We start from the raw sequence: 27930 nt of genomic DNA on the forward strand, positions 1-27930 counted from the left end.
ATCCTTTATTAGATATCAGACCCAAAACTGTTCACAATACTCAAAATACTGTGCATTCTGATTAATGGGGCCATTGGTTAATCAGGCCAGCCGCTAGTTTGGGACAACTCTTAAATAAAAAAAGCTAATCAAGAAAATAGTCTGTATTCCCTTCATTTACTGGGACACTGTGCCAGGTAATTGGGACAGGAAACTGTGGCTGAACATTTTCTAACTGGTGTCAGTCGTATTAGTCACTACACCATGCTTCGAGTGAACACTTTTTAAGCACCATTAGTTGCATTTTTGAATTCAAAAAGCAGTGATTTTTGTCACTGTTAATTGGTGAGACAGCAAGACAATTCGGAACTGCTTTGCTCACTGCTGTTTCAAGCATTCAGCCCTGGAAATGCCAGAAATGGCCGGGAGTGAAAATTAAACAATTGCACTACTTCAACAAGTTAGGATCTATAAAGAATTTGAAGGTATCAACAATCACCTTGAATGTTACAATGAAGTTAAAATTTCATTGCACTAGCTGTCCGTGCTGATTTTGTCCAGTCAAAAGAACACATCAGAGTACACTGAATGAATTCCTCTGTCAATAACTATTAGTAACTAATACACAGTTTTATAGTACTGTAGTAGTTTTGATAGTGTTCTAATTTGTTCTGTATTTCATTTAAATTTGTTATTCAGTTAAGTGGTAATTTGTGTTTTTAATACCTTTTTAACTAATTCCATGAAACTTCAGCTAATTGCGGTAGTTGCTTAATTGAACCAAAATGTACTGGTCCCATGTGTCCCAATTAATTGGAATCCACCGCATTCTGAATAAGCAAAGAATATCTGCAGTCTGGCACATGTGGGGTACTGAGACAAATGATGTAGTTTGGTCAAAGATCTAAGTCTCTCAGAGAGCAAAATGCTAAAGTGACAGGAAAATGGTAAATAATGTAAAAAGTAAAAATAGTGAATAGTGCAAAGAAAATGCTAAAATAAAAAATACCGAAAGGAAAATGCAGAAGCAGCAGTGACAAAATAACAGAGAGAGATGGAGGTAAGAGTCCGAGAACGAGGCAGCACCACCATGAAGGGGATGTGAGGGAGGTGAGTGGCTCAGGAATCTGATCACAGTGGAGAAGTTGTTGTTGTTGAGTCTGCTGATCCAGGCTTTCTAACTGATATATCTTCTCCCAGAAGAAAGAAGTGGGTATGGCCAGAGTGGCAGGCATCCTCGACTATGCTGTCAGCCTTGTTGAACGGTGCTTTATTGCCTCCAGGACAGCATGGGGGTGCTATATAAATGTAGTTCATGGTTAATAAATAATAATAACAATTTTATTTACAGAGCACTTTTCAATTAGATGTAGTTCAAAGCGCTTTACAATGGGATAAACGTACAAACATGAAAAAATTAAAAAATAAAAATCAACATGAAAATAAAGACAAAAAGATGTCAGTTAAATAAATCAGTTTTTGAGCTGGCATTTAAAGGTGTCATCTAAGTCTGTATCCCTTATAGTTTCAGCTATTGAATTCCACAGTTTAGGAATGTAGTTCAAAAAAGCTGACCTACCAGTTCTCTTTTGAGGGAGATCGTTTAAATCTAAGAGACCGGCGGAAGAAGGCCTGAGAGCTCGAGCAGGATTATAAAACAAAAACGATTCTGTGACGTACTCTGGTCCCAGACCACTAAGAGCTTTAAAAGCAAGTAGGAGATCATTTCTAAAAGATACAGGAAGCCATTGCAAAGTAGGATTCCCTCATCCTGAGTAAACGTCCGGCAGCAGCATTCTGAATAAATAATAGTTAGGGGGTTTTCTTTCAGAATTGGGAGAAAGTTGCAGCGTGTTAAAGCCCAGGAAAGAGTGAAGGAAACAGGGAATGTTGCAGAGGAGTGCAGTACTCTGGGACAGATGTAGAGGTTGAAAAGAGAGTGGAGTGGGGGAGGAGGACCAGTGTGATTATAAAGAGCATCCGCCCCAGGATGGAATGCAAAGAACGGTATTCATTTCTGGCAAAGCATGGGAGGAATTTTAACTCAAACTTGTCATAGTACAGGTGTGAGTCAGGAAAGCCTCTGCTGGTATCGGACTCTCCGCCTAGGCTGGCAGTTGTGAGGGTTGGTAATGTGCCAGGTTACTTGTCATTCAGAAGCATCGGCATCACCTGAAATCCTAGGAAAGAGACCGGGGCGGTCAGTCACACCCTCAGCAAAATCTCCTCCCATCGAGAGAGCAGCACTCCCCACAATAACATTTTCCACCCCCCCCCCCCAATCCACTGTAGATTCGAGCGGTTACCCGGGGGGGGGCGGGCTGGGTACAGTTGGTCAACAGTGGGGGAAGTTTCCATTGGAAAAAGTGAGCTAGGCCATTCACCCCATCTCTCTCAGACTATCCCTTCTGGACTCAGACTATTCCTGACCATCTCTCCCCCCTCATCCTCTTTCTCTCCCCTCTCTTTCTGCACCATTTCCCTCCCTGACGGCAACAAAAAGGGACCTGCAGGGGTGCCCCATCAGAGAATCGAAGGGACTGAGAGACCTAGGGACAGAAAAGGGTAGGGCATAGAGGGAGAGGGAGGGATGGAAAGAGACGGAGGGAGGGGAAGAGAGACGGAGGGAGAGGAAAGAGCGAGGGGGAAGAAAGGGAGAGGAGAAGAGAGAGAGGGTGGGAAAGAGAGAGAGAGGGAGGGAGGGAGGGGAAAGAAAGAGGGTGGGGAAGAAAGGAGAGAGGGTGGGGGAAGAGAGGGAGGAGGGGAAAGAAAGAGGGTGGGGGAAGAAAGAGAGAGAGGGTGGGGGAAGAAAGGAGAGATAGAGGGAGGGGACAGAGAGAGGGTGTGGAATAAAAGAGAGAGGATGGGGGAAGAAAGGAGAGAGGGTGGGGGAAGAGAGGGAGAAAAACAGACCCCCAGCAAGAGAGGATAAGGGAATGAGGTTGTGATAGCGCGAAAGGAGATGGAGAGCGAGAGAAAGAAGGGGAAAGACGGACAATCGGAATGAGACAGGGATAATCTGGCACCATCGATGTCGCGGACTCTTGGCCCTTGGGCTCCGGCTATTCTGCGTATCTATTTAAACCCAGTCCCAGGCTCGCTCTCTGTGACTCGGGAGCGCGCCGGGAACCCCGTGATTCGGGCGCCTCTGGAGCTTGACTACCATCTGAGATTCATTAATTGTTAAAGGAGCCGGCAATTCCCGGGCTGGGACTCTCATTGGGAGTGTCCTGCTGGTGACAGCCCGACCCATCCAGTCTCCCTCCGCCCCTGTAATTTTGTGACTATTACTGATCGCGGTTTGTGTAACTTGTTTATATAACTGAACCACGAGTCTCGCTGCACTGTTTATCTTGTCTGTATCTCTCGGTCTGGCTCTCCCCCCCCCCCTCACTCACTCACTCACTCACACACACACACACCTCTCAGGTTTCTGAGCCTCTAAATTCACTGCCTGATCTCCTCTAGGAATTTTGCCCTCATCGGACGCCTCCCGTCTCGGTTCCCATGAAGAGTCCCGGGACCGTACAGCGATGTGTGGGTTCGGCTCTCCGCCGCGTTCCGCTGCCGTTACTGCTTCTGTCAGTTTGTCAGGTAAATCCCGGGAATACCCGGCGTTCAGTTTCGCGAGTTCGGTCACAAATTCCGCCCTTTGTTTCCACAAACTATTCTGCTAATTATTACCGGACAGTTAATCCACTGGCGATTAATGATTGGGGGCAGAGATTCGAATCCCGGCCGGCAGCTCAAACCCAGCGAGTTAAAGGAATCTAGGAGTACAAATCTGGTGACACAATTAGCCCTCGCGTTTACTGTCCGTTAGCAGCGGATGTTCATGAATCTGTGACTGTTCCCGCCGGGGTATGGCTCTGTTGTCGCTGCCTTCTGAAGTGGCCAAAGCTAACTCAGGAAGCATTTAGGCTTTGAAGCTCTGCGAAATTTCTGACTCTTGGTCCTAAAGCCGTTTTGAAACTAATCGCGTCAGCGCTTGTTGGGTTCCTCACGTTTCAGTCTGACTCATTACTCTTGCCTTATGGTTTATTCATCAGTAGTCTGGCCGAGCGTTTTGTATTAATCAGCGTTAAAACCACAGTCACAGCACAGAAACGGGCCAGTTTGTGCCGATGTTCAAGCGTCTCCCATGCACCTGAGTCCGGAGCCACCCTTCCCTCTGTAATTATGGAGGAAATCGTAACCGTCTCTTCGGTAGATAGGCACAGGAATATGAGGGAAATGGAAGCATTGCGTAGGCAGAAGGGATTAGTTTAGTTAGCCATTTGGTTAATAATTTAATTGGTTCGGCACAACATTGTGGGCCGATGGGCCTGTTCCTGTGCTGTTCTATTCTATCTCTGTTGCTCTCGGCCAATCCCTGTGGGGGCAAGACCCGCGTTCTGTAACCCAGCCTGGCTACCGAATTTGTGCAACCAACTCCATCTCCTGGTCTCCGCGTGTGGTTTAGCTCCTAAGCCCGACGGAACCGTTTCTACTGACAGAAGCAGGCTACTGGCGCCTTAAAACCTTCGGGCAGGCAGGGCTCGTCAGCCGTGGTTGACAGCTCATCTAGGAGAAGGAAAGCCCTGATCTCAAATCTCTGCTGCCTTGCGGCTTCACCCACTCATGCGGAAAGCTTCGGGAGAATTGTCCGGAGCTGGAGTCCCAACACTGACTGGCAAGTCCTGCCAAACTGTATCGGTCTTTGGCGTTCCTTTGGATTAGCTGCCTGCCGCACTCGTTCTCCATATCAAACTGCCCTGGCATGCGTATACACGGACAGCTGCAACGCTACATCCGTGGTCGACCTCGACCAACGGAGGGAGGGCATTATAACAGTGCATTTCAGACAGGAGCCCGACAAGATCTACAACGCAGGCTGTTCCAAAGATTGAGGCGCAAGGGATCTGAGGATAGTTGGCAAACCAGATCCGACATTGACCGATGGGAATCAGAGAGTTTATCTGACTGGCAGTTTGTAACAGGGATCAGTGCTGTATTTGTCCTACTACAAATGACTTGGATGCCAATGCAAGGTGTACGACTAGTAAATTCGCAGATTAGTGGAGTCCGACGTAAAGATGAAGGTTGTCTAAGGATACAGTGGGACACAGAACAGCTGTAAATCTGGGAGGAATCCTAGCAGATAGAATTTAATCCAGATATGTGCATTGGGGAGGTCAAGTTCTGCCAAGGCATATGGACCATGAAACCATAAGACACTACACCATTCGGCCCAAAAATCATGTCTGATTTACTATCCCTCTCAACCACCATCTCCTTCCCTGACTATCAACCTCTATTTTAAATATACCCAATAACTTGGCCTCCACAGTTTCCTGGGCACTGAATTCCACAGATTCACCACTCTTGAAGAAATTCCTCCCTATCTCTGTTCTCAGGGGAGATTGTTCTGTTCTGAGGCTGTGCCTTCTGCTCAGGGACTCCCCCACTATAGGAACATCCTCTCCCAGTCCACTCTATCTAGACCTTTCAATATTCGATGGGTTTCAACGAGATTCTCCCCTCATTCTTTTAGACTCCAGTGAGTACAGGCCCAGAGCATCAATAAAGATTAAAGTACAGATATGGAATAAAATGTGCACAAAAATATATAAATACCAGCATGTATTTACAATGAAACCACTTTATTAAAAAGTGGTTTAACTTGTCTACAGTGCACTGCAGTGATGGGGGGAGGAGACAATCGATGGGGGGGGGGAGTGCAGGCTAACCAGAATAGTTGATCAGATTAACTCTTGGGGAAGAAACTTTTTAAATAACGTGAAGTTTTTGTTTTAATGGCTGTGTAGTACATTCCAGAAGGGAGCTCTTGGAAAAGGCAGTTTTCAGGGTGGGTAGGGTCTACAGTGACCTTCCTGCCCACTTGTTTGTCCTGGACATGTACAAGTCCTGCAGTGATGGTAGACCTTTTCTGCTGACCTGACAGTTTACTATAGATTTTGTATAATTGAAAGGATGATGCACTAAACCAGACAGTAATGGCTGATGTGAGGATGCTCTCTTTGATGGCGGTGTAGAATTACCAGAGGAAGTGTTTCTGTGCTATATGTTTCTATGATTATACATTTTATTTATGGGTCCTAGTTCTATATGGGACTCATTCTCTCATCTTCCAGGATTGTATTCAACAGAATGTAGAGCAAGGAACCATTTGATTAAAGCTTGCAAGATATTTAATTAATTTATTGACAGTACAGAATGGGCTCTTCCAGTCCTTCGAGCCACACCACCCAGCAACCCATTGATTTAGCCCGAGCCTAATGATGGGACAATTTTCAATGACCAATTAACCTCCCACATCTTTGGACTGTGGTAGGAAATTGGACCACCCAGAGGAAAACCGCATGTATATGGGAAGCAATGTGCAAGCTTTCTTACAGAGGACACCGGATTGAAATCTGACTTCTGACTTTAGTAGCATCACATTAATTGCTACGTTACTCTGGTGCTTCATTTTTAGTTATTAGAAATAATTTACAAGAAATTCAAAGACCTGCAGATGCTGGAAATCTGAAATTAAAACCGGAAACACTCAGTGTGTCAGTTAGTACTGTATTTCCAGAGTGAGAAATAGTTTACATTGCAGGTCAAAGATCTTTCATCAGAAGGCACCACGTTAGCATATCACAGCTCAGGGCTTCAGAGATCCAAATCAATTCTGACATTATTTGTATGGAGTGTGTACGTTCTACTTGTGAAATGCATCGGTTTCCTCCCACACTCCAAAGACGTACCAGTTAGTAGGTTAATTGGTCATTGTAAATTGTCTTGTGATTAGGTTAGGGTTAATTAGGGACTGTCAGGGTTGCTGGGTGGAGCAGCTCAAAGGGCCAGAATGACTGATTCATTCATTGAGATACAATCAATAAATAAAGGGTCAGTGCTGTCTCTGTTTCTCTTTCCATTGAATGGGACATTTGGATTGAGGCGCTCAGTTTAGAAGCAGTCCAGTGTGAAGCTGAGGACTAGTTTATTATCATGTATACCAAGATGCTGTGAAAAACTTCAGTTTGCATGCCATCCAGGCACAGAATCTAGCAGACAGCATCTTCCCCCTTTCTTTCTAGTCCTAGAGAAGGGTCTCAGCCCAGGACATTGACTGTTTATTCATTTCCGTAGAAGCTGCGTGGCCTGCTGAGTTCCTCCAGTGTTTTGTGTGTGCTGCACGAATGTAGTGTTGCAGTAACAACCAGTGGGTGAGTAGGTATAGTGCGAGGGCTGCAACAAGGTACCATGAGAACACAAGAGTTCATCTTTAGCTTGTGAAGGTTCTGTTCCAGAGTCTGATCACACTGGAATAGAACCTCCATTTGAGTGTAGCGGTACATGCTTTCAGGCTTTTGTATCTTCTGCCCAACAGGATGGGGAGAAGAGAGAATGACCAGATGGGAGGGGTCCTTGCTTATGTTGGCAGCTTTCCCGAGCCAGCAGTGATGTGTAGACAGATTCGCTGTAGAGAATGGTGTTAGGAAACAAAGCTACTCTGACACAGCCTTGCTATTATGTTTAAATTTCAGGTTAATAGATTTTTGTTAACCAAACTTTGCAGAAATGGGAAGAGGTATCTATAAGGAATGAAGTTAGTTATGATCAGGGACAAAATCACAGCTGCATTCAGGGGAGACATAGTGGAGGGGTGAGACACTAAGTCCATTTGAATAGAACTCAGGAATAGGAAGATTGCAATCACACTGATGTGATTGTACTACAGACCCCTAATGGCCACTGGACATTCTGCAGTAGGTATGTAATCAGATTAAGATAATCACAACCTGGTATGGAAGTTGTCCTGTCCAAGACCGAAAGAAGCTGCAGAAGATTGTGAACACGGCGCAGCACATCACACAAACCAATCTTCTGTCTGTGGACTCACTTTACACCGCACGCTGTCGGAGCAGTGCTGCCAGGATAATCAAGGACACGACCCACCCAGCCAACACACTTTTCATCCCTCTTCCCTCGGGGAGAAGGTTCAGGAGCTTGAAGACTCGTACGGCCAGATTTGGGAACAGCTTCTTTCCAACTGTGATAAGACTGTTGAATGGATCCTGACCCGGATCTGGGCCGTACCCTCCAAATATCCGGACCTGCCTCTCGGTTTTTTTGCACTACTTTACTTTCCATTTTTCTATTTTCTATTTATGATTTATAATTTACATTTTTAATATTCACTAATTTTTACTATTTTTAATATTTAACATTTGTAATCCAGGGAGTGTGAAGCGCAGAATCAAATATCGCCGTGATGATTGTGCGTTCTAGTACCAATTGTTTGGTGACAATAAAGTATAATCGGGTTGTTGTCTTGGGGGATTTCAACTTGCCGAATATAAACTGGGACCTTCTTAGTGCAAGGAGGTTAGATGGGGCAGAATCTGTTGAGTGTATCCAAGTAGATTTCTTAAATCAATATGTGGATGCTCCAATGAGAGGACCTGGTGTTGGGTAATGAGCCTGGCCAGGTGACTGAACTTTCAGTGGGCGAGCAGTTAGGGAACAGAGACTACAATTCCTTATTTCAGGATAGTTATAGACAAGATGGGTATGGCCCTTTCAAGAAAGTTTTAAATAGGGCAAATTACAAGCACGTTAGTCAGAAACTAAGAGGCATTAATTGGGAACACCCTTTTTTCTGGCAAGTCCATATCAGACATGTGGAGCGTGTTTAAAGGTCAGTTGTACAGAGTACAGGAAAGGCATGTTCCTGTTAGAAGGAAGGATCGGGATGGAAAGATAAGAGAACCCTGGATGTCCAGAGAAGTGATGAATTTAGTCAGGAAGAAAAAAGGAAAAGAATGTAAGGCTCTGGAAGTTTGGATCAAACAAAGCACATGAGGAGTATAATGAAGCTAATAAAGAACTAAAGAAGGGAATTAGGAGAGCCGGGAAAAGCCATGAAAATTCCTTGGCAGGCAGGATTGAAGTAAATCCCAAGGTATTCTATACATACAGCAAGATTAAGAGGATAACCAGAGAGAGGGTGGGACCGCTTAAGGACAAAGCGGGGGTGGGGGGCTGAGGGAACATTTGCTTGGATGCAGGGAATGTGAGTGAGATGCTTAATGAGTACTTTGCTTCAGTATTTACCAAGGAAAAGGATATGGGGGACCAGGAGAGCAATGCTGTAAATATGTTAGGGTGTTTAGAGGCCAAGAGGAGGAAGTGTTGGGCCTCCTAATGAGTATTAAGGTGAATAAGTCCCCAGGGCCTGATGGGATTTACCCCAGGTTTTTGAAGGAGCCAAGAGGCAAGATTAATGGGGTCTTGACCAGTATCTTCATGTCCTCTCTAGCCAGAGGAGGACTAGCAAGTGGCCAATGTTGTACCTCTATTTCAGAAGGGAACAAGGGACATCCTGGGAACTATAGACCAGTGAGTGTCACATCAGTTGTCAGGAAATTGCTGGAGAAAATCCTTGGGGATAGGATAATTGTGCATTTGGAAACCCGTGGCCTAATTACGGAGAGCCAGCATGGCTTTGTGCATGGCAGGTCATGCCTTACCAACTTGGTTGAGTTTTTTGACAAGGTGACAAGAGAGATTGATGAAGGTAGGGCAGTGGATGTTGTCTACAGGGATTTTAGTAAGGTGTTTGACAAAGTCCCTCATGGGAGGCTAATCCAGAAGAATATGATGCATGGAGTCTGCGGCGAATTGGCTGTTTGGATTCACAATTGGCTTGTGCATAGAAGACAAAGGGTAGTGGTTGAAGGGGATTACTTGAGCTGGCGGTCTGTAATTAGTGGAGTTCCGCAGGGATTTGTGCTGGGATCTCTGCTGTTTGTGATGTATATGGATGAAAATGTAGATAGATGGGTTGGTAAGTTTGCATATAATACCAAGAGTGGTGGAGTTGTAGATAGTGTAGAAGACTGGCAAGGTGTATAGACAGAGAAATGGCAGATGGAGTTTGACCCAGATAAATGTGAGATGTTGCACCTTGGCAGGTCAAACACAAAGAGACATTACACTGTTAAGGGCAATATCCTTAACAGTGTTGCTGAGCAGAGAGTTCTTGAGACCAAGTTCAAAGCTCATTGTAAGTGGCTACCCAGGTCAATAAGGCAGTTAAGAAGGCTGATGGAACGCTTGCTTTTATTAGTTGAGGCACTGAGTTTCAAAAGTCCAGAGGTTATGTTGCAACTTTACAAAACTCTGATTAGACCATATCTACAGTACTGTACACAGTTCTGGTTGCCCATTATAGGAAGGATGTTGAGACTTTGGAGAGGATGCAGAGGAGGTTTGCCAGGATGCTGCCTGGTTTAGAGGGCATGTGCTATTATGAAAGGCTGGATAAACTCAGGTTTTTTTCTCTGGAGTGGCAGAGGCTGAGGGAAGATCTGATAGAGGTTTATAAGATTATGAGAGGCATAGACAGAGTGGACAGAGAGTATCTGTTTCCCAGGGTTGAATTGTCTAATACCAGAGGCATGCATTGAAGGTGAGAGGGGGTAAGTTCAAGGGGGATGTGAGGGGTAAGGTCTTTACTCAGAGAGTTGTGGATGCCTGGAATATGCTGCCTGGTATGGTGGTCGATGCAAATACATTAGAGGCCTTTAAGAGGATGTTTGGATAGGCATGTGGATGTAAGGAAAATGGAGAGATATGGATAGGGTGTAAGTAAGAGAGTGTAGTGTTTGGGTGTTTTTGATTTGGCACAACACTGTGGGCCGAATAGCCTGATCCTGTGTTCTGCTGTTCTATGTTCTATGTGTGATAGAATCAGGGGGAAGTTGATGGGAATGTGGAAAGAATAAAACATGGGATTAAGGTAGGATTACTTGGCACAGATGCAATGTTCAAATGGGCCTTTTCAAATGTGTTCTCTGATACTGAGGACTAATGGCTTCATCTAGGTGGCTCCAGGACACCATGGTAGATGACTTACATATTACATGGAATCAGAATCAAAAATAGATTTATTATCACTGACTTCTGTTGTTTTGTAGCAGTACCACAATGTAAAGTCATAAAATTATGGTAAATTACAAAATAAATACATAAAGCATAATAAATAGGGTTTCTTGTTTCGTGACTGCCTGTAAGCAGACAATTCTCAAGGTTGAATAATTTATACATAATTTGATAATAAATGTACTTTGAACTTTGAAAAACAGAAATAATAATGAGGTAGTGCTATGCGTTCATGCACCATTCAGAAATCTGATAGAGAAGGGAAAAAGCTGTTCCTGAATCATTGAGTGTACAATGGTAATAATGAGAAGAGGGTATGTCCTGTCCAGACCTGCAGATTAGATACTGTTATGTTTATCTGATTTCTTTCTGTAAGTGACAACAGCTAGTTCTCTCTCCACCAACACTACAAGCAATGAGTTCCAGATGTAGTGGGAAGCTGCTCCTCTCTGCCAGTCAAGAGCTGGGCATTGTGGAAACACCAGCAGGGTAACAGAACAACCTGAGTCGATACAAGCAAGTTTAATAGAGAACGAGAATTTTGATTGCACCTTGCAGCTGAGAGGTACATGGGACCTGGAGAGTTAGGATACAAATAGCCGAGCTGGCCTGAGTTCAGGTCACCAGGAGAACATTGCAATAAACAGTAGAGTTGGGCTGGGCAGTAACATCTCTTGAGGCAGAGCTGACGAAATGCAGTGTAACTGACTTGGTTTGTGTGGCCAGGAATCTGCAGCTCCAGGCAAAGGGCACTGGATCAGGAGGTGTGCAGGTTTGCAATATCGTGGAGAGGAAAGGGGTCTCACAGTTGCAAAGTGCAACCAAAAGGCCAGGCAAATGAGTCCAAGTCTGGTAATAACAAGCAAAGTCTGCATTTTTATCTCTAACACAGTCAAGAATCTTGATCTGTTTCGCAAGGATAAAACTGGACACTTAATGAAATATGTTGGTATCTAAGAGGGAGGTTTTAGGAAGGAGGGAATGACAGAAAGGCAGAAAGAGGTTAGGAAAGAAACTGTAGAGTCTTGAGCTCACAGCTCAGTCCATCACATAAACTGAGCTCCCCTCCATGGACTCTATCTACATTTCCCACTGCCTCAGCAAAGCAGCCAGCATAATCAAAGACCCCACCCACCACAGTCATTCTCTCTTCTGCCCTGTCCCATATAGAAGATAGAAAAAGCTTGAAAACACACAGTAGGTTCAAGGACAGCTTCTATCTTGCTGGTATCAGACTCTTGAATGAATGTATTATAAACTCTTGACCTCATACTCTGCCTCATCATGGCCTTGCACCTTATTGTGTGCCTGAACTGCACCATCCCCATAACTGTAACACTTTATTCTGCATTCCCTCATTGCTTTTCCCTTTAGTGTTGCCTTGACATGCGTATGATTTGAATTGGTTGGCAGGTAAAACGAAGATTTAGTTGTACCTCTGTAAGTGTGACAATACTGAGCCAATTACCAATTACATATCTCTTGATCCCTGCAGCCCCAAGAACAAAACTCAACTCCTCCTTAAACATACACTCAGTGGCCACTTTATTAGGTACCTACAAGAAGTCCCTAAAAAATGGCCACTGAGTGTAGGTTTATGGTCTTGTGCTGTTGTAGCCCAACCACTCCAAGGTTCAATGTGTTGTACATTCAGAAATGCTCTTCTACACACCACTGTTATTTGAGCTACTGTCACCCTCCTGTCATGTTAAGAGCATAAGATATAGGAGCAGAATTAGGGCTTTTGGCCCATCGAGTCTGCTCCACCATTTCATCATTGCTGATCCATTTCCTCTCTCTGCCTCAGTCTCCTGCCTTCTCCCTGTATCCCCTCATGCCCTGACCTATCAACCTCTGCCTGAAATATACATAAAAACTTGGCCCCCACAACCGCCTGTGGCAAAGAATTCCACAGATTCACCACTCTCTGGCTAAATAAATTCCTCTTCATCTCCATTCTAAAAGGATGCCCCTCTATTCTGAGGCTGGGTCTTATCTTCGACTCCCCACTATAGGAACATCCTCTCCACATCCACTCTATTGAGGCGTTTCAACATTCGATAGGTTTCAATGAGATCACCCCTCATTCTTCTGAATTCCACTGAGTAGAGGCCCAGAGCCATCACAACCTCCTCATACAACAAGCCTTTCAATCCCTGAATCTTTTTCGTGAATCTCCTTTGAACCCTTTCCAATGTCAGCACATCAAAAGATAAGGGGCCCAAAACTGCTGACAATGTACCAAGTGAGGCCTCACCAGTGCTTTATAAAGCCTCAGCATTATGTTTGTGCTTTTATATTCGAGTCCTCTCGAAATGAATGCTAACATTCCATTTGCCTTCCTCACCACCGACAGAGGGCATACACAAAGCAAAAGTTAGCAGGAAGATAGAGGATTGGGAAGCTTTTTAAAAACCTAGAGAGAGCAACTAAAAGAATGATTTGGAAAGAAAAGATGAAATATGAAAGTAAGCTAGCAAATAATATCAAAGTGGATGGTAAAAGTTTTTTCAAGTATTTAAAAAATAAAAGAGAGAAGAGAATGAATATACATTTACAATTTTCCAGTCCTCTGGCACCATGCCAAAGTCCAATGATTTTCGATGCAGTTCATCAGGTTTGGGTGACTTCTGTACCCTTAGGTCTTTCAGCTTTTTGAACACCTTCTCCCCTTGTAACTGCACTCACTTCTCCCTCACTCCCTTCAACATCTGGCACACTGCTAGAGTCTTCCACAGTAAAGACTAATGCAAAATACTTACTTAGTTCATCTGCCATCTCGTCGTCCCCCATTATTATTTCTCTAACCTCAATTTTAGCGTCCTATATCCACTCTCTTCTCTCTTTTACTTTTACATACTTGATAGAGGTTTCACTATCCACTTTGGTATTATTTGCTAGCTTGATAGCTAGATATTTCATCTTTTCCATCCTGATGAATCCTTTAGTTGCTCTCTGCAGATTTTTTAAAAGCTTCCCAATCCTTCCCACTAGTTTTGCTTCATTGTATGCCCTCTCTCTTGCTTTTACATTAGATTTGACTTCTGTCTCAGGCACAGTTGTACTATTTTGCCATTTGAGTATTTCTTCATTTTTGGAATACCTCTATCCTACAACTTCCTCAATTTTCCCAGAAACTCACACCATTTCAGCTCTGCTGTCATCCCTGCCAACATCCCCTTCCAATTTACTAAGGCCAACTCCTCTCTTATACCACTGTATTTCCTTTTCTCCAATTGAAATACAGGTACATCTCACTTTACTTTCTTCCTATCAAATTTCAAGTTGAACTCAATCATATTGTGATCACTGCCTCTTTAGGGTACTTTTACTTTAAGCTCCCTAATTGCCTCCGGTTCATTACATAACGCCCAATCCAGTATAGCTGATCCCCAAGTAGGCTCAATGACAAACTGCTCTAAAAAGCTATCTCTTAGACATTCACAAATCCACTCTCTTAAAATCCAAATATACAACATCCACTGCATCCCCTTTATCTATCCTACTTGTAATCTCCTCAAAATCTCCAACAGGTTTGTTAGGCAAGATCTTCCCTAAAGGAAACCATGCTGACTTTGTCCTATCTTGTCCTGTGTCACCAAGTACTCCATCACCTTATCCTCTCCAGTGGGAACTGGAGTGAAATGACTCAGGGTAAGTCAGATAGTAAAAAAGCGTGCAGTCAGACTGTCAGGAATGGCAGGCAGATGATAGGACAAAAGTGCAGCCAGCAGGGTGACTATCAGTGCATTAGGGATGCAGAATCAAAAAGGGTAGTAAATACAATACTCAGTGTTTTATCTGAATGCACAGAGTACAAGAAATAAGGTGATGATCTTGTTGCGCTATTACAGACTGTCAGGTATGATGCTGTGGCCATCAATGAATCATGGTTGAAGGATGGTTTTCTATTTTCTGTTGTAATCTGCAGTCCATATTGCAGCACTGTTGGGAGGCCATATATCAGAGTCCTTTTACCCTTGCAGTTCCTTAACTCAACCCACAAGGATGCAACATCTTCTGATCCTATGTCACATCTTTCTAATGATTTGATGCCATTCTTTGTAGAAGTCGGTTTAGAGCCATGTCACCCCCTCTGCCTACCTTCCTATCCTTCCAATAGAACATGTAACCTTGGGACATTTAGCTCCCAACTACAACCATCCTTCAGCCATGATTCAATGATGTATATTTGGATTTTCAGAAGGCCTTTGACAAGGCACCACACATGAGGCTACTTACCAAGTTAAGAGCCCATAGTGTTACAGGAAAGTTACTGGCATGGTTAGAGCATTGGCTGATTGGTAGGAGGCAGTGAATGGTTGGCTGCCGGTGACTAGTGGTGTTTCTCAAAGGTCAGTGTTGGGTCACTTCCTTTTATGCTGTATAACAATGATTTAGATGATAGAATAAATGGCCTTGTTGCTAAGTTTGCAGATGAAACGAAGATTGGTGGAGGGGCAGGTAGTGCTGAGGAAACAGGTAGGCGGCAGAAGGACTTAAAACAGATTAGGAGAATAGGCAAGAAAGTGGCAAATTACGAGGGCTGATTGATAAGTTCGTGGCCTAAGGTAGAAGGAGTCAATTTTAGAAAACCTAGCACACTTATTTTTCAACATAGTCCCCTCCTACATGTTCAGTGGTCGTGGAGCATACGGATCCCTTCTTTGTAGAAGTGGTCCACAGCAGGGGTGATTGATAAGTTCGTGGCCTAAGGTAGAAGGAGATGAGTTATTAACTTCAAACCTTCTACATTTTCACTCAAAGAGTTGAACTGCATGTGCATGTAACGAGAGCCTCTTGGACCTCCAGGTGGTCCACAGTGGAGGTGGTTGATAAGTTCGTGGCCTAAGGTAGAAAGAGATGAGTTATACAGCTCTCGTTACGTGCACGTACAGTTCAACTCTTTGAGTGAAAGTGCAGAAAGTTTGAAGTTTCTCCTCATCTCCTTCTACTTTAGGCCACAAACTTATCAATCACCCCTCGTAAATACAATGTTGGAAAGTGCATGGTCATGCACTTTGGTAGTAGAAATAAATGTGCAGACTATTTTCTAAATGGGGAGAAAATCCCCATTTAGATGCAAAGGGACTTGGAAGTCCTTGTGCAGAGCACCCTAAAGGTTAACTTGCAGGTTGAGTTGGTGGTGAGGAAGGCAAATGCAATGTTAGCATTCATATCAAGAGGTCTAGATACAAGAGCAGGGATATTATGCTGAGGCTTTATAAGGCATTAGTGAAGTCTCACCTTGAGTATTGTGAATAGTTTTGGGCTCCTTATCTAAGGAGAGATGTGCTGGCATTGGAAAGGGTTCAGAAGAGGTTCACAGGGATGATTCTGAGAATGAAAGGGTTATCATATGAAGAATGTTTGATGTCTCTGGGTCTGTATTTGCTTGAATTTACAAGGATGAGGGGGGATCTCATTGAAACCTTTTGAATGTTGAAAGGACTAGACAGAGTGGATGTGGAAAGGATGTTTCCCATGGTGGGGGAGTCTAGGGCAAGAGGGCACAGCCTCAGGATAGAGGAGCATCCATTTAAAACAGTGATGCAGAGAAATTTCTTTAGCCAGAGGGTGGTGAATTTGTGGATTTTATTACCACAGACAACTGTGGAGGTCAGGTCATTGGGTGTACTTAAGGCAGAGCTTGATAAATTCTTGATTGAACACAACATCAAAGGTTACAGGGAGAAGGCCAGAAAGTGGGGCTGAGGAGGAGAAAAAAGTATCGGCCATGATTGAATGGTGGAGCAGACTCAATGGGCCAAATAGCCTAATTCTGCTCCTATGCCTTATGGTCTTATGGACTCATCCTGTACATTAACCTTATAGGGAAGCCTGCACAAGGACTCCCAAGTCCCTTTTCACCTCGGATTTTTAAAATTTCTTCTTCATTTAGAAAACAGTCAACCCTTTCATTTATTTTACCAAAGTGCATGACCAGACACTTTCCAACACTTTATTCCATTGCCACTTCTCCTAATCTGTCTAAGTCCTTCTGCAGCCTCTCCACTTCTTCAAAACTACCTGCCCCCTCTCTATCTTCATATCATCCACAAATTTGGCCACAAAGCCATCAGTTCCATCATCCAAATCATTGACATGTAACGTAAAGAGACTTGGTCCCAACACAATCCCTGTGGAATACCACTAGTCACCTCCAGTCAACTAGTAAAGGCTCCCTTTATTCCCACTCTTTGCCAATCAGCCACTGCTCTATCCATGCTAGTATCTTTTCTATAATACCATGGGCTCTTAACTTGTTAAACAGCCTCATGTGGCAGCTTATCAAAAGCCTTCTGAAAATTCAAGTTCACAACTTCTACTGATTCTCCTTTGTCTATCCTACTTGTTATTTCTGAATCAGTCTGGCCATTCTCCTATGACCTCTCATTAACAAGGCATTTTTGCCCACAGAACCACCATTCACTGGATTTTTTTTTTGGTTTTTTTTTTTGCACCATTCTCTGTAAACTGTAGAGACTGTTGTGCATGAAAATCTCAGGAGATCAGAGATACTCAAACCACCCTGTCTGGCACCAACAACTATTCCTAGGTCAAGGTCACTTTTAGATCACATTTCTTCCCCATTCTGATGCTTTGGCCTGAACAACAACTGAACTTTTTGACTCGATGGGCTGAATGGCCTACTTCTGCTCCTATATCTTATGGTCTGTGTCTGCATGCTTTTATATATTGAGTTGCTGCCACATGATTGGCTGATTAAATATCCGCATTAATGAGCAGCTGTACCTAATAAAGTGGCCACTCTCTGTAGTTTGTGATTTAGCTTTGATGATTTCTGAGGTAGATGACTCCCTGGATTCATTAGTCTCCAGGTGAGGACCTTCTCCTCATCCCAAAGATCAATGTCTTACCCTTTGACTGTGACCCAGTTTCTTTCTAGCCCATCCTACTTGCAGGATTATCTTTAAAAAAACATGGCTTAGTTACAGATAAGGCAGAAGAGGGCTAAGAGACTTTCTATTACGCAACACATACACAAAGTGCTGGAGGAACTCAGCACCTCAGCACCTCAGCAATGAAAGACCGTACCCAACAGGACAGACAAACAAGCAACGTGCACCAATTGCAAGATGGCACTGGTAATGTGCTACAGGCAGCTTACAAAACTTCTAAATATACTTCTTCTGAACTACTCTCACTGCAATCTCCAGCCTGTAATTTCCCTTTATTGCAATAACATAGCGGTATGTTTACCCTATTGAGAGTTTTTGTGTGTTTTCCAACTGATGGACGTCTGTATAAACAGACTCTAGATATGGAAGCTTTAGAGAGAGTGCAGAAGATAGATTAGAGAACATGACTTATGAAGAAAGGTTGAGTGAGCTCAGGCTTTTCTTTATTGAGTGAAGGAGGATGAGAGGTGACGATAGAGGTGTACAATATGATATGGGGTTTGCTAGTCTCATGCCCAACCCTCTTCCTGTCACAGCCCGGCTTGAGACCATCCATGTAAGAGTTATAACAGTCATTAGGCATGTTTATTTTTGGGATGGTAGTTTGAGGCTCCTGCTGGAATCTATATGCAGTCTGCAGGGAGGACCAAGGGTAAGGATCTACCTGGTGGGTGGAGTTGTTCTTCCTCCTCTCACACCTGGGTTAGTCCCAACAAAGCCTGATTCAGATGTGGGTTCATTTCCCAGCAAAACAATGATTGACACTCACCACCAGAGTGGGCTGTGTCCCTGAAACTTCTGCACAGTATTGTTCCTGCTCCCTGACCGTCCCTGAGTCTGACTTAGTCCTGGATGTCTCAATGCATGCACAACCAAGGCATGAAGGAGGATTGTCCATGGCTACATTTCATTTGGAGTTTGAGGAAACTTGGCAAGTCTGGCAAATTTCCACAGATGCCCCATGGAGAGCACTCTAACTAGTGGCATCAGAGCCTGATAGGGAGGCTCCAATGTACAGAGGCTGCAGAGGGTCGTGAACTCAGCCAGCCCCATCGCGGGCACAACCCCCCCCACCATCTAGGACATCTTCAAAAAGCGGTGCCTCAAAAAGATGGCATCCAACATTACGGACCCTCACCATCCAGTACATGCCCTCTTATCATTACTGCCATCAGCAGGGAGGTACAGGAGTCTGAAGCCACACACTCAACAGCTTCTTCCCCTCTGCCATCAGATTCCTTGTGTCAATGAACCTGTGAACACATATCATGCACTGTGCTGCTGCCACAAAACAACAAATTTCATGACATGTGTCAGTGATAATAAACGTGATTCTGATTCAGATTCAGAATTTCCCCCTCCGTGGTCTCCTTTCCATCTGTGCACCAAAACAGGGGAGTACGTGTGCAATGAGTGCACTGTTGATGCAACTCTCTGTCCCCTGCCTGGTGTGCAAGTGTGCAGAACAATGCAGTGAGCTCCATGCACTAAAGAACAGGAGATGTGGCAACTTCAACCTGGTAGAAGCTCACTAGCAATCAGCTAGTTAATGCTGTAGGCACCTGCTGGAGTCAGATTGCAAAGGCTCCCGTTCTGCTCTGCTGATTTGGCAGACTGCAGTGCTGTGTGATGCTGAGGGAGCAGGAAGTCACACTAATTGCGTTCCTGGAAGCTGCAATTGCCTCAGGATAATTGCTGAGGGGAGAACGAGGCCTGGTGACCTATCGACACTCACATCGTTTTTACACCCGGAATGTTTCAAGGGTTCAAAGGTTTATTTATTATACAACTATGAAATTCTTCTTCTCCAGATAGGCATGAAACCAAGAAAGAAAAGAACAGCAGCACCAAATCTCTCTCCCACCCACACAAAAAACAAGAAAGATTGGGTGAAAAACACAGAATATAAAAATAACTATAATACTGAAAATAAAGTCCATAGTCCAAGTCCACTTCCAAAACTCAGAAAATCTGTGTAACATTCTCCAGGCACAGCAGCAGCCTCTCCCCTCTCTTGCAGCAGAGTGATCTCACCACTGATCAAAAGGCAGTCTCCCCCCCTCTGGTAGCAGAGCGATCCCAGCAGTGATCAAAAGGCAGTCTCCCCCCCTCTGGTAGCAGAGCGATCCCAGCAGTGATCAAAAGGCAGTCTCCCCTCTCTGGTAGCAGAGCGATCCCAGCAGTGATCAAAAGGCAGTCTCCCCTCTCTGGTAGCAGAGCGATCCCGGCAGTGATCAAAAGGCAGGCAGCTGCAGTGATGTGTAAGGTATGGCAGGTATGGCACGTTCCCTGGGTGCCACTGAGCAGTTTCTATTAAAGTCAGACAAGCCACCCTCGGATAGTGAAAAAATAATTTTCTTCAGACGTATGATCTGTCTTTGATTATCATGGGTGAAAAGCACTAGGATGGCTTTATTTCAGAGCATTGTGTAAGAAGACCATGAAATGTTTCTTCATGGTTTCTCGTTCAACACAGCGCTGGGGAAAAAACGCCGTGCCTGTGGTTGTTAAGTCAGACTCCAAAACCAGGTGCAGTGCAAGGACAGAAGCAGTGAAGCCCATCAACAAGTACCTTGAGGAGATGCTTCAAGTTCTCCAGGACATGATAGACAATGAAAACGAGACCAGCGAAACAAGAAGTGATGCAAGGCAACTGTACAACCACATGTTGAGTTACGATTTTCTGATTTTGCTAGGATTTTGGAACAAAGTACTCATTCGCATTGACCATATTCAAAAGAGGCTGCGGGATCCTAGCATGAACTTCCACAATGCTGCCCTGGATTTGAAAGCCCTCCGAGATCATTCTTACGATGAAAGAGAAGTGTTGGTCAGTGAGCCACTCGAAGGAGTCGGTCTCTGTCAAGAATGGAATATTGAAGTTGAAAGACGTCAGAGATGAAAGAAATGAATAGCTGATGAGAACTCGAGAAACGCTGGGTTAACAGCTAAGGAGGAAATGGAAAGAGTCATGAAGGGAACACTCGACCGTCTTCACAGAGAAATGGACGAAAGGTTCGTTCATTTACACGACACTTACACCAAGTTTGGGTTCCAGTTGAGGGACTGTGTTACGGCGCCGACAGTAACGACCTAAAGAAGTGTGAAAATTTGGGCAAATTGTACAGCTCTGATGTTGATGGACAGCAGCTATATGAAGGAATTTTGGATTGCAGAATGTTGCCATCAAGGCAGGTCAACGTGAAAATATTAAGACCTGAAGAGCTTCTTGAATTTATTGTTCAGTATGGAGATGAGAGCCTCTTCTCCAATCTTCGCCTTGCTATTCAGATAATGCTAACCATCGCAGTTTCCATTGCCAGCTGTGGGAGATCATTCAGCAAGTTAAAACTAATACTTTTGTATTTGAGAGCCTCCATGGGTCAAGGCAGACTCTGTGATCTTGCTCTGCTGAGTGTAGAAAGAGAGGAAACTGAAAAAACTGACTTTGATCACATCATAGACCAATTTGCATCAGTGAAAGCAAGGAAGGTGCAGTTGTAATTTTCATGTAGTGCCATAATTTGTTAATTAAAAGATTGACGAGCTTGACTTGTATTTTTGAGCTGATATTATGGTAAATTTATCTAAAAGGTGTGTGAAGGATGTTTGGACGGGGACACAATTCCAGTGCTTGTCATAGGCGCTATTTTCTGTAGATATGCCCCTGGGCAGCTGGCACTCATCTTCTGCATTCCCCTCTATGTTTCAGTTTCCCTCGATGCCTTAATTGGCAAACAATGGAAACTTTAATCGGCAAAATGGGGTCGGACATCAGCATTTTGCTTTAATCAGCAAAATGGGGTTAGAAGTCCTGCAGCCTTCTCGCCAGAAGGTTCACGCATGCTGCCAGTCTCCCAGAATCCTCTCAGAGTCTGCAGAGTGCTGAAACACCCCTTGGTCAAAAATCCATGACCAGGGGACAGTCTCAGGATAAGAACCAATATTTTTGGGACAAGAGAAGCCCCAGGCTTAGACCCACAGTCTTTCAAAGGAATGGTTTATAATATTTTCACTCAGTTGCCATTTTATTAGGTATACCTGCACACCTGCACGTTAATGCAAATATCTAATCAGCCAATCATGTGGCAGCAACTCAATGCAATAAAGCATGCAGACATGGTCAAGAGGTTCAGTTGTTGTTCAGACCAAACATCAGAATGGGGAAGAAATGTTATCTAAGTGATTTTGACCATGGAATGATTGTTGGTGCCAGATGGGATGGTTTGAGTATCTCAGAAACTGCTGACCTCCTGGGATTTTCACACATAACAGCATAACAGTCTCTGGAGTTTATATAGAATGGTGCAAGAAAAATCCAGTGAGCAGCAGTTCTGTGGGTGAAATTGCCTTGTTAATGAGACAGGGCAGAGGAGAATGGCCATACTGATTCAAGCTGACAGAATCAGAATCAGATTTAATATCACTGGCATATGTTGTGAAATTTGTGGAACTTTATGGCAGCAGTACATGATAAATAAATATAGGGAAAAACTGAGTTACATTAAGTATATATCTGTCTATTTAATAGTTCAGTTAAAATAAGTCGTGCAAAAAAAAATAAAAAAATATAGTGAGGTAGTGTTCGTGGGTTCAATGTCCATTCAGAAATCGGATGGTAGAAGGGAAGAAGCTGTTCCTGAATCACTGAGTGTGAGCCTTCAGGCTTCTATACCTCCTTCAATGGTAACAGTGAGAAAAGGGCATGGCCTGGGTGGTGGGGATCCTTAATAATGGACGCTGCCTTCCTAAGGCACTGCTCCTTGAAGATGTCTTGTATACTACGGAGGCTGGTACCCATGATGGAGCTGATTAATTTTACAAGTTTCTGCAGCTTATTTTGATCTTGTGCAGAAGCGCCCCCCCCCCCCGCCTTACCAGATGGTGATGCAGCCAGTTAGAGTGCTCTCCACGGTACATTTGTATAAGCTTTCGAGTGCTTTAGTTGACAAACCAAATCTGATCAAACCCTGAATGAAATATAGCCACTGTCTTGCTGCAACAATTTGTTGTATCCAGGTTAGGCTTCAGAGATATTGACACCCAGGAACTTGAAATTTCTCACTCTCTCCACCTCTGATCCCCCTGTGAGGATTAGTTTGTGTTTCCTCATCTTACCATTCCTGAAGCCCACAAACAGCTCTTTGATCGTGCTGACAATGAGTGCAAGGTTGTTGCTGTGACACCACTCGGCTGGTATATCTCACTCCTGTACGCCCTTTCATCACCAACTGAAATTCTGCAAACAATGGCTGTATTATCAGCCAATTTATTGATGGCATTTGAGCTATAGCTAGCCACACAGTCATGAGTGTAGTGAGAGTATAGTGGGCTGAGCACATGTCTCTGTGGTGCAGCAGTGTTGATTGTCAGTGAGGTGGAGATGTCGTTTCCGATCCAGATTGTGGTCTGCCAGTTAGGAAGACAAGGATCCTGATTCTGTAGACCTATTGTGGCGATAGGCAAATTGCAATGGGTCAGGTCCTTCCTGAGACAGGTGTTGATTCTAGTCATGAGCAACCTCTCAAAGTGCCCAAGGTGGTTGTGAGCACTATTGGATGATAGTCATTGAGGCAGTTCATGCTGCCCTTCTTGGGCGCTGGTATAATTGTTGCCCTTTTGAAGCAGGTAGGAACTTCAGACTGTAGCAATGAGAGATTGAAAATGTCTTTGAACACCCCCACCAGTTGTTTGGCACAGGTTTTTGGAGTCTTACCAGGTACTCCATCAGGACCTGCCACCTTGTGAGGGTTCATCCTCTTGAAAGACAGGCTGGCATCAGCCTCTGAGACAGAGATCACAGGGTCAGCAGGTGCTGCAGGGATCCTAAGAGCTGTAGTTTTATTCTGCCTTTCAAAGCAAGCATGAAAGGCATTGAGCTCGTCTGGTAGTGAAGCATCACTGCCATTCCTGATGTTGGGCTTTGCTTTGTAGGAAGTAATGGCCTACAAACCCTGCCAGAATTGACATGCACCCGATGTCCCCACTAACTTATCCCAGAATTGTTTCTTGGCTCTTGAAATAGCCCTGTGCAAGTCATACCTGGTTTTCTTATTCAAACCTGTATGGTCAGACTTAAATGCCACAGATCTAGCCCTCAGCAGACTATACACTTCCACCTCTGCTTTTGAGAGACTCGACCAACCCCCCCCCATCTTGATGAAGTACTGTGAACCCATCTATTCAAATCACTGCATCTGGCATGGACGGGGTTAACCAAGATTCCATAAAACAAAGGATGCACAGGGTCCTAATGTCCCTCTGATACAGCATCCTAGCTTTGATATCCTCGATTCTGTTTCCCAGAGACTGTACGTTTGCCCGCAAGATGGTTGGTATTGGAAGTCGGAAACCTCACTTTTTAAGTGCACCATCAGACCAGAATGTTGGCCCCTCTTTTGCTGGTGGCTTCTTAAAGGGGCAGTGTAGGAAGGTAGTAAGTCAAATAATTACGCATTACGATATTGGTGTGCAGAAAAGCAACTCTGAACGCACAACACATCGAACCTTGAGGTGGATGGACTACAGCCACAGGAGACCATGAAAATACACTCAGTAGTGAATTTATTAGGCACAGGAGGTATCGAATAAAGTGCCCATTGGATTTTCATTTCCCTTTACATTGCGCAATTGTAGGCAGGTTTTTCTTCTAAGAGAAACTTCGAGGAGAAATGTCTTCAGTCTGAAGTTGTCAAGCCTTTGGAATTGTCTTCCCCTGGCAAAATGGAAGTTCAGCTACTTCCAATCAATCTTAGTATTCAGGGACATGGGGACAGTGCAGGAGATGGCACTGAGGTAGCAGATCAACAGTGATCTTGATGGATGTCAGCACAGAGTTGAAGGGCTGAATGGCCTGTCCCTCTTAAATTTACTTTTTAGAGATACAGTGTGGAATAGGCCCTTCCAGCCCTTCGAGCTATGTCATCAAGTAACCCCCAATTAACCCTTACCTAATCATGGGACAATTTACAATGACCATTTAACCTACTAACCAGTTTGTCTTTGAACTGTGGGAGGAAACCAAAGCACCTGGAGAAAACCCACACATTCCACAGTGGTACGGACTCCTTACAGAGGGTGCAAGGTTCAACTCTGAACTCCGATGCCCTAAGCTGTTACACTGACTGCTACACTACCCTTATGTTCGTAAATACCTTACAAACCTTCTGGTTTCATGCATAGAGAGACTTAGAAATTTATTGTCATAATTCTGTTTATATTCTCCCAGTATTATGCAGTTGTAGGCAGGTGTTGTTTCTGCTCTTGCTGAATCAGTTTCCCAGAGCACCCAATCAGTGCTTGAGTTCAGAGATCTGTAGTCTTTCTGAATGAAAGCCCGCTTATTCAGACTCAACGTTCAAAGTAACTTTATTATCACAGTACATAAATCTCACCATATATAACCTTGAGATTCATTGTCCTATTGGCATTCACAGTAAATACAAGAAAAACAATCGAATCAATGCACCCAACAGGATGGACAAGCGACGAGTGTGCAAAAGACAACAAATTCTGCAAATACACAGAGAAAGGAAAAACAGAAACAATAATAGCAATAAGTAAGATAGTGAAATAGCTAGTTTGTTAAGACAGTTGAAAAGTACATTACTGATGGGCTGCAGATTGCAGTGAGAGTAGTTCAGAAGTAATAAACTGAAAAGTTTTGTAAGCTGTCCATAGCATGTCGCCCTGTTTCATCAGTCAAGTGTTCACCATTTCCTGTTATATCATGAGTTGGGGCTGACCTGGACTGCTTTCTTGCCATATAAATGCTTCTTTACTTCATTATCGTTCATTTCCCTTAACATTATGGAGCTTTAGAAATGAGTGCCACAGTAGAGCCACTCCACACAGGACCAGAGACTCGGCTTCGAAATTGACCTCCGGTGATCTGTGCATTGGTTTGCACGTTGGCCAGTGACCATATCGGACTCACCGGTTTCCTCCCACATCCCAAAGGCGTGCAGTTTGGTGGGTTAAAAGAAACATGGAAAACCTACAGCACAATGCAGGCCCTTCAGCCCACAAAGCCGTGCTGAACATGTCACTCCATCCCTAAATGTGTGAGTGAGTGAGGGGTAGAATCTGGCGGGGGGTGGTGTTGATGGGAATTCAGAGAGAATAAAATGGGTTTACTGTAAGATTGGCATACATGGGTGGTTGATGGCCAGTGCAGAGTCGATGGGCCAAAGGGCCTTTTTCAGTGCTGTATCTCTCTGTGATGCATAGCCCTGTCACCCTGCAACCTTATTCTTCAAACTCTTTGAATTATGGAGGACGGCATGTGTATAAATGTCTCTCTCCAGCAGACTTCATCATGATCATCATGACTCCAGTATTTCTACTATTTTTTAATGTTTCTTAATTGTACATGTGATCTTTTGTGTTCTATCACTGAGCAGCAGTGAACCATCTGATTGGCCTATCAGAGTTCTCTTTGGAAACTAGCTGACTTGATCAGCATTTCCGATCTGGCTATTGTTCACGATTGCATTTAATTAAAAAAAGCTCTTCCCAGAGGATGCAGCGGTAAGATGTAGGGACAGAATTTGGCCATTCAGCCCATCAAATCTGCTCCAATCATGCCTGTTTTTTCTCAACCCCTTCTTCCTCTTATCTTTGACCCCTTACTAATCAAGAACCTATCAATCTCTGCCTTAATTACACCCAATGATGGCCTCCACAGCCCTCGGTAGCAATGCTCCACATCCCCGTTTTAAAGCAACCTCTCTTTATTCTGAGGCTGTGCTATCCATCCATCCAAGTTCAGAAGCCACTCTTTGGATTACTGTGTCAGCCAATCAGTTGGCAGCAGGGGGGCACATATCTCAGCTTGCAGGAAAGAAGTCAAAGAGTTCAACAACATGGAACATGCCCTTCAGCCTATCTGTTCCATACCAACCTGAATGCCCATTTAAACTTGTCCCATTTGCCAGTATTTGGCTCATAACCTTCAAAATCTTTCCAGTCCATGTAACTGTCTAAATCACTTCCCATGGCGGTTCATTCCACATAGATATCAGTCTTTGTGTAAAAAAAAACTGTTGCCCTGTTCTTTCCTATTGCCCCTCTCCCCTCTCATCTTACACCCTCTAGTTCATGATTCCCCAACCCTGGGAAAAAGAATCCCTTGTGATGGGTTATTTTATTCGTGATTTTATTCTCAGAGAAATTTAAAAGTACCTCAACTTTTCCGAAGAAATGCAGGTTAACACTGGCAGAAGAATGCAATGAGCCGAGGATAATTACGAGGTGCTCTGTTGGTCGTGTTTGATCACGAATCTTGGAGAGCAAGCTGTTGCCAATGCTGTGAAACAACTCGCTGATTTACGATGTTAAAAGTCCGTTGCGTCGCTTTTTCCGAGCTCTGTTCCCAAAGAACTCGGGTCTCTGGGCACACAGCCAGAGATCTTCTGTCTCCCACGACACACCGATTTCCTGCAGAGGCACCGACCTCGAGTCCACCCGCCTCCAGAGCCACAAAATCCCGAAAATCCGAAGGCAAGCTAGTCTTCTAGGCTACGTCCTTGATATTTCAAATAGTGGCCAGTCATGACACCCTGAGAGTGGGTCCCATTCGCACAAAGAACCAAAGTCAGCGTGTAACTCCAGGTCAGGGTCTTCAAAAGAACCTTCAAAGGGAAAAGGAAAAAGGAAAAAAGTTGAGTGAGGATTTTCAAGAGCCTGGTGGTTGAGGGGTAATAACTATTCCTGAACCCGGTGGTGTGGGACCTAAGGATCCTGTTCCTTCTTCCTGATGGCAGCAGCAAGAAGGGAGCGCGTCCTGGGTGGTGGGGGTCCCTGATGACGGATGCTGCTTTCCTGCGACAGCACTCCATGTAGATGTGCTCAATGGCGGGGAAGGTTTTATCTGTGAAGGACTGGGCTGTATCTACAACTTTTGTAGGCATTTCTGTACAATGCTGTTGATGTTTCCATACCAGGCTGTGATGGAACCAGCCAAAATACTCTCCACCACATATCCATAAAAGTTTTTTAAAGTAGGGAGGGCTTTACCTGTGATAGAATGACCCAGATTTTCTGGGAATAAATTCATCATAATGTGAATTCTATGAAGATTGTACTTTGCCCA

The 27930-nt window shown here is 44.1% G+C and overlaps 1 protein-coding gene and 1 long non-coding RNA gene across 4 annotated transcripts in view; one reads left to right on the forward strand and one right to left on the reverse strand.

Annotated features, from left to right (window-relative positions):
- The window catches only part of LOC140204047 (uncharacterized), a 29118-nt gene extending 26512 nt beyond the window's left edge, over nt 1-2606 (reverse strand). The window contains exon 1 of the long non-coding RNA XR_011887501.1: nt 1559-2606. This is a non-coding gene — a long non-coding RNA (uncharacterized lncRNA). The remainder of the gene's footprint in view (nt 1-1558) is intronic.
- Nucleotides 1-27930, forward strand: part of fosb (FBJ murine osteosarcoma viral oncogene homolog B) — a 138471-nt gene that overhangs the window by 42228 nt on the left and 68313 nt on the right. For all 3 annotated transcript variants that reach the window (XM_072270293.1, XM_072270291.1, XM_072270292.1), the window contains one exon: nt 3448-3573. In XM_072270293.1, the coding sequence (XP_072126394.1) occupies nt 3448-3573 (126 nt within the window). The remainder of the gene's footprint in view (nt 1-3447; nt 3574-27930) is intronic.

This window comes from Mobula birostris, chromosome 10 (assembly GCF_030028105.1).
Source record: "Mobula birostris isolate sMobBir1 chromosome 10, sMobBir1.hap1, whole genome shotgun sequence".
In the NCBI taxonomy this organism is placed as follows: Eukaryota; Metazoa; Chordata; class Chondrichthyes; order Myliobatiformes; family Myliobatidae; genus Mobula; species Mobula birostris.